Source organism: Gymnoscopelus braueri (genome assembly GCF_963280865.1).
Source record: "Gymnoscopelus braueri genome assembly, chromosome: 21".
NCBI classification, from domain to species: Eukaryota; Metazoa; Chordata; class Actinopteri; order Myctophiformes; family Myctophidae; genus Gymnoscopelus; species Gymnoscopelus braueri.
Genome location: NC_137623.1, coordinates 38604630 through 38611192, shown reverse-complemented (window position 1 = coordinate 38611192; position 6563 = coordinate 38604630). Strand labels below are relative to the sequence as shown.

The 6563-nt window shown below is 41.9% G+C and overlaps 1 protein-coding gene across 1 annotated transcript; it reads right to left on the bottom strand.

Annotated features, from left to right (window-relative positions):
- Positions 1-306: 306 nt before the first annotated feature.
- Positions 307-4179, bottom strand: LOC308076991 (serine/threonine-protein kinase 17A-like; the record flags this gene model as incomplete). The annotated part of the gene is made up of 6 exons (XM_080417515.1): positions 307-850; positions 2015-2194; positions 2622-2670; positions 3268-3394; positions 3568-3718; positions 4163-4179. 6 exons carry the CDS (start codon positions 4177-4179, stop codon positions 493-495), a joined length of 882 nt encoding a protein of 293 aa, XP_080273641.1. The 3' UTR covers positions 307-492.
- Positions 4180-6563: the final 2384 nt, after the last annotated feature.

Genomic DNA, 6563 nt, shown 5'->3' with positions numbered 1-6563 from the left:
GCAGATCGCAACGCGTTGTGAGCTTATCGATCGGCAATTTTTGCAAGAACGTTCACCCCAGAATAGGCGACGCTGTAGGTTTCATGTGGTTAAAGGGATAGTTCACCTCCAAAAATTTTCTATCGATTAGTCACCCCATGGAGACTTGAATTCATGGATATTGTTTTGTTTTTGTCGCATTTCAATAATTTGTTGTTCCGTTTCCGGTAGGAGACACAAAGAGTCTCATTTGTGTCTCCTACCGGAACCGCTGCCTACCGTTCCGCTGATCATCATAATTATTGGCTTAGGAATGCGACAAAAAACTAAAAAATATCCATGAATTCAAGTCCCCATGGGGTGACTAATCGATAGGAAAAGATATTTTATTTGGGTGAACTCTCCCTTTTAAAACACATCTAAAAAGTGAGGAGTTGATTTGCAGGTGGGGTCCAGCTTTACGCTTTCCCCCCTATTGGACGGCGGGGCTGTCAGTGGGGGTCAAGGGCGAGGTCAGCAGATGAACTCCCCGGGGATCTCCTGCAGGCCGCCGAAGGGCTCCTCGAACTTGAAGCGCTTGGAGATGGCTTTCTGCTGGCCGCCGGCGGCCACCACGGCGGCCAGGACCTCCTTCTCGGAGGAGGTGTGACGGCACTGCCCCAGCGTGTAGGCGGCCATGACCATCAGCTCCTCGTGCACCTCTTCTACTTCATCTTCTTCTGCTGCTTCTTCTTCCTCCTCCTTGGCTGGAGACTCCAGGCTGCTGTGGGTGATGCTGGAAGCGGATGCTTCTTGGAGCTCCGCCGCGGGCTGGCCGTCCTGCGTCTGGAGCCAGGGGTGATGGAGACACTGCTCTGCCGTGGCCCTCTCCCTGGTGGGGAGAAGAGACAGAGAGAGACGGAGTGTGAGAAATGTCTCAAATGCCTGCTAAATCAGTAGTTCTCACACTTTCAAGAGTTTTCAAAAATGCTCAAAAATAGCTGATGTACAAGCTTGCAGCGCGGCACGAAGTTAAATGTGCGTGTTTAAATATGTCACTGGATAGAGAGCACAAATACAATATTCCGTACACTTGTTTACTATTGACCAAACTCAGTACTTCAGTAATTAGGCCTCAGCTTTTCAACGGTGTGAATATAGTTTTCCTCGTCGAACTGGGATGATGAAGTACTTGTTAGATCAGTGGTTCTCAAAGGGGTCCTTAATCCTTTTAACCACTTCATCCATTTATATGTTGGCTATTTAAAAATAGCAGATCTACAAGCTCACAGCGCGTCACTTCGTGCTGCGCTGCAAGTTTGTACATCTGTTATTTTTGAAAATATTTGAAAAATATCAAAAATGTTTTTTTTCTTCTCTTCTGTGGGTCCCTGGCACAAAACATTCTCAGATGGGGGTCCGCAGCTAGATATATAATTTTAGGGGTCCTTGGCACAACATTTTTTTTGAGAGCCACTGCTGTAGATTATTAGATGCAGTGGTGGAAAGTAACTAAGTACATTTACTTAAGTACTGTACTTAAGTACAATTTTGAGGTATTTGTACTTTACTTGAGTATTTCCAATTTCCAATACTTTTACTTCTACTCCACTACATCTCAGAGGCAAATATTTTACTTTTACTCCACTACATTTACTTATAAACTTTAGTTACTAGTTACTTTTCAGATATAAACTATGATATAATAAAACATACATTAACCACTTTAGCCCTATTTTATACATGGGCTATTTGAAAATAGCCGATCTACAAGCTCACAACGCGTCGCGATGCGACGCGTTGTGAGCTTGTAGATCTGCTATTTTCAAATATTTAGTACTTTTGGTACCATTTTTGGTACATTTTGATGCCAATACTTTTGTACTTTTACTCAAGTAATTTTTTTTTCTGGACTTTTACTTGTAACAAAGTATTTTTATATTGCAGTATTGGTACTTTTACTTAAGTAAAGAATTTGAGTACTTTTTCCACCACTGATTAGATGTTAATCATATTTAGCTGACAAGGACAGAAAAGGACAGAATGTGGAACTCACTGTGGCTTCTTTCGGAGCAGAGCTTGCATGAAGGACAGAGCAGGCCTGTCCAGATGCTGCAGCTCTTCGTCTGTGTAGCTGACGTTGAGCTGGGAGATGTTGAGGAAGGTCTCCTGCTTGTCCTCGCCCAGGAACGGAGAGATGCCCGTCAGCATGACGTAGGCCAACACCCCGATGCTCCTGTGAACACGCAACAGAGGAGACAAGACACTTTTAGTCACTTTAGACCAGTGGTTCTCGACCTTTCCAGGCCGTGACCCCCAAAATAATCATATTTGACCTGTGGACCTGTTTTGCCTCTAATAATATTTGACAATTTGGCCAATGTTTCATTGAATGTTGAATTGAATAATATTTTACTTGCACTACTCAAGTAGTAGTCAAAATAATTTGTCATTGAACACATTTCTGAACACTTTCATGCTACCCTACATTTACAAGCTTCAAAATGACATTTCTTGTCCATACAGGCTGACGATAATATTAACACACAATGAAAGCCAAGACTTTGTTTCATGCCATTCGACTCATCTTCAGCCGAATTCTAGTGTTTTAGTTCCGTTTGACTGATTTGAACAGTCATGTTTAGTGGTGAAACCAGCCTTACCACATATCTGTTGCTGTGCTGATGGGTTCATAATTCAGGATTTCTGGAGCTGTGAAAAATAGAAAAAGAAAACAACACGTCAAACACGGACTGTAACCTAAGATCGTTTTTAGTGCAGCTAACAGCAGGGCTCTAGGTTATTATGACAATGTCAAGGCCTTGTTTAGCTGTTGCCCGCGGGTGTTGCTGTCCGTCTGTTACCATTCAAACCAGATGAACTGTTCAAATAGAGAATCTACATTACGAGTAGATTCATCAGGGATTCGCCTGTAAGTGGACAGGGAAAAGTCAAACACCACGGGAAAAGTTCAGTATCTCCATGTTTCCTCTACATGGATGACAGACACAACTTACGATTGTCTTTCCCACCATTTTGTGACCAATATCAACCAAAGTCAAATCATTTTAACAGTGGTAGAACGCCAGATGAACACATCTACCCTTTTATTGGCCATCATCACACCGGTATAGGTGATTATTAGCATTTCCCAAATCTCAGCTTACAGATAAAAAAAATAGTCATAATTCTGGAAGAGAAACCTACATTTTCAGGGCCAATTAATCCAGTGGTGCTAATTACAGACAGACAGACAGACAGACAGACAGACAGACAGACAGACAGACAGGGGTTAATCGTGTTACTCACCCACATACTCTGGGGTGCCCATGATCTCTCGGAGTTCTTTGTGATTGTTAACCATTCTGGACAAACCAAAGTCCACAATCTTAATGTCTCCCACAGGAGCGTCACTGGTCAGCAGAATGTTCTGAGGCTGACACACACACAAGTGGAAAAAAATCATTAATCTTTGCACACATTACACGTTACTGCCCACAGCTGCAGGAATGTCATTACTGTGTGTGTGTGTGTGTGTGTGTGTGTGTGTGTGTGTGTGTGTGTGTGTGTGTGTGTGTGTGTGTGTGTGTGTGTGTGACCTCAACACACCTTGAGGTCGAGGTGGACCACATTGTTGCGGTGCAGGAAGTCCACTCCCTCCAGAATCTGTCTCATTAACCTCTTCACCTCCTTCTCACTGAAGGCCTCCTCGTCGCCTCGGTCTGCCACACACTGGAAGTAGATCTCACCGCCCGCTGCACTGTAGAGGAACACACACACAAGACACAATCCTTTATTTACTAGCCATATTTCCATGGCTACCTGATTTTCTATCATTGTTGCGACACATTTCACATTTGAAAAGCTGAATGGAAAGTTGATACAACAAGACGGGGTCTAATAACACACGCGCGCGCGCGCGCGCACACACCCACACACAGTGTGGAGTCATTTCCAATGGTGCAGTACAGTATGTGTGGTTTGACCTCCCATTTCAACTCAGAACTCTATCAAACTATTATGACACGTGTCCCAATTTCAGCCTTTTGTGGCAAACCCCAAAGGAACAGGGATGTAATATAGCTCATTATCTAGAACAGTGGTTGTCAACCTTTTCTGGATCAGGGCCCACTTGAAAATCTCAAAAGTATTCGCAAATTAAAATAGAGCCATTTGTACTGGTCTATATCACAACATCTCTAACGCTGATGAACAAGCCATGGCGTTCATCTGGACATCTCATCTCAGCCCTAGAGAGTTTTTCTAGGCCTGCACAACAAAGAGGTTTTTAGAGATGTTATCATCACAGTTACAGATTGGTGGGGGCAGAGAGAGAGATAAAACGCCCATAAATCTTTTAAATGGGTGTGGCTAGCAATTCAGGGGCTGGATCCAGGCTAGAGATATCCTGTAGATTAGAATATGTGAATTCCTGTGTATTATTCCATGTGTCATTTTTTTTTACCAGACCTTGTAAATATGCAACGATCAATTTTCACAATTTTGTTCCGTCATTATGCAGCGTTGTGTGCCGAAAATACGTAAACAACAATTAAGCTCAAAACTTGTCGTGGATGCAACGCGCCGTAAGCTTGTAGATCTGCTATTTTCAGCATGTGACACTGTCGTACAATGGAGCATAAATTAAGCATAAAAATATCTGGAAAGCTGTGATATGTGGTTGTCTGGTTGACATGTTAAATGAGCAGCTGTCAGGGTGTCCCAAACTTCATATTATGTTGTTTTGTTTTCTGTTATAGAAGTATTAGTACTGACACTGTTTCTTCTTTTGTGATACTGTGTGTAAACCCATACACACATAGAGCAACCGCCAACTGAAATTCCTCCTTTTTGAACATGCCCGCAGTAACTCACAGTGGCCAGAAGATGTCAGGCGAGAGTTAACTGGGTTTCTAATGCAGTGCTTTTCAAACTTTTTCAAGTCGAGGACCCCCAGTTTGGTCTGTATTTGGCCGCAGACCCCCATCTGAAAAGGTTTTGTGCCAGGGACCCCCAGAAGCAAAGATTTGTGTTAAAATAAATTCACTTTTTAAAATGAATATTCAAAGATTTGTACACATTTTCAAGATTCTTCAAAAATAGCAGACAAGCTCATAGCACGGCACGAAGTGACTCGCTATGAACTTGTATATCTGCTATTTTTGAATAGCCGAAATATAACATATGATTAAAGTGGTTAAAATGATTGTGACACTATATTAACACATTTTGCTGGGGACCCCCTGGTTGAATCTACAAGTTCACAACGTGTCGCGAATGCGACATGTTGAGATCTTGTAGATCTACTTGTAGATTTCTATACATTTAGAAAAGGTGTGAATTTTGACATTCTGCGTAATGAGTACTTGTACTTTTTGTACTTTAAGTATATTTTGATGCCAATACTTTTGTACTTTTACTCAAGTGAATTTGAATACCGTACTTGTAACAGAGTATTTCTACATTGTGGTATTAATACTTTTACTTAAGTAAAAAATTTGAGTACTTCTTCCAACACTGAAAGTGCTTCATTTCGGCCTCTGAAGCATTGATGGGGCATTCTCTCTGGGTTAGCCTGCTGGAGCTGGAGAAATAACAGTAATTGACCCCCCCAAAATCATGTGGGGACCCCCTTGAGGGTCCAGACCCACAGGTTGAGAATTACTGTGCTAGACCAGTGGTTCACAAACGTTTTCATGTCAAGGACCCCCATCTGAAAAGACTTTGTGCCAGAGACCCCATTTTTACAAGATTCCTTTCTTTGAAAATAGCAGATCTACAAGCTTACAACGCGGCGCGACGCGTTGTGAGCTTGTAGATCTGCTATTTTCAAATAGTCAATGTAGAAATACTGTTACAAGTAAAAGTCCCGAATTCAAAATTTACTTGAGTAAAAGTATAAAGTAGTGGTATCAAAATGTACTTTAAGTACCAAAAGTAAAAGTACTAAAATGTTTGAAAATAGCAGATCAACAAGCTCACAACACGTTGTGATGCGACGCCTTGTGAGCTTGTAGATCTGCTATTTTCAAATAGCCTAGGTATAAAATAGGAATAAAGTGATTAATGTATGTTTCATCCTCCTATAATTTCTCAAAGCTCTGTAGTGGTGGTGCAGTGCGTAGTGCGTGCGTGGTTCTGCCCGGTTCTCCTCAGTGGCTGGAGCAATTGATCTGAATTTGCACACAGCCATTCACCAGTACCATGTGCACCTAAACCAAGCCCGTTTTTCCATTTCACCAAATCTCAGCTGTTTATTAGCGTTTTTGTGTTCGCTGGCTCCCGGGTTGACAAATCATGTGCGGATATCCCCCCACGGGTATGGTCTAGTAATGTAATAATTTATATCTGCAAAGTAACCAGTAACTAAAGTTTACAAATAATTGTAGTGGAGTAAAAGTACAATATTTGCCTCTGAGATGTAGTGGAGTAGAAGTAAAAGTATAGACAATTGGATATACTGTGTGTGTGTGTGTGTGTGTGTGTGTGTGTGTGTGTGTGTGTGTGTGTGTGTGTGTGTGTGTGTGTGTGTGTGTGTGTGTGTGTGTGATCTCAGTACACTGTAAATAAATGACATCCTAATGTTTTTCTTTCTTGTAGTTTTT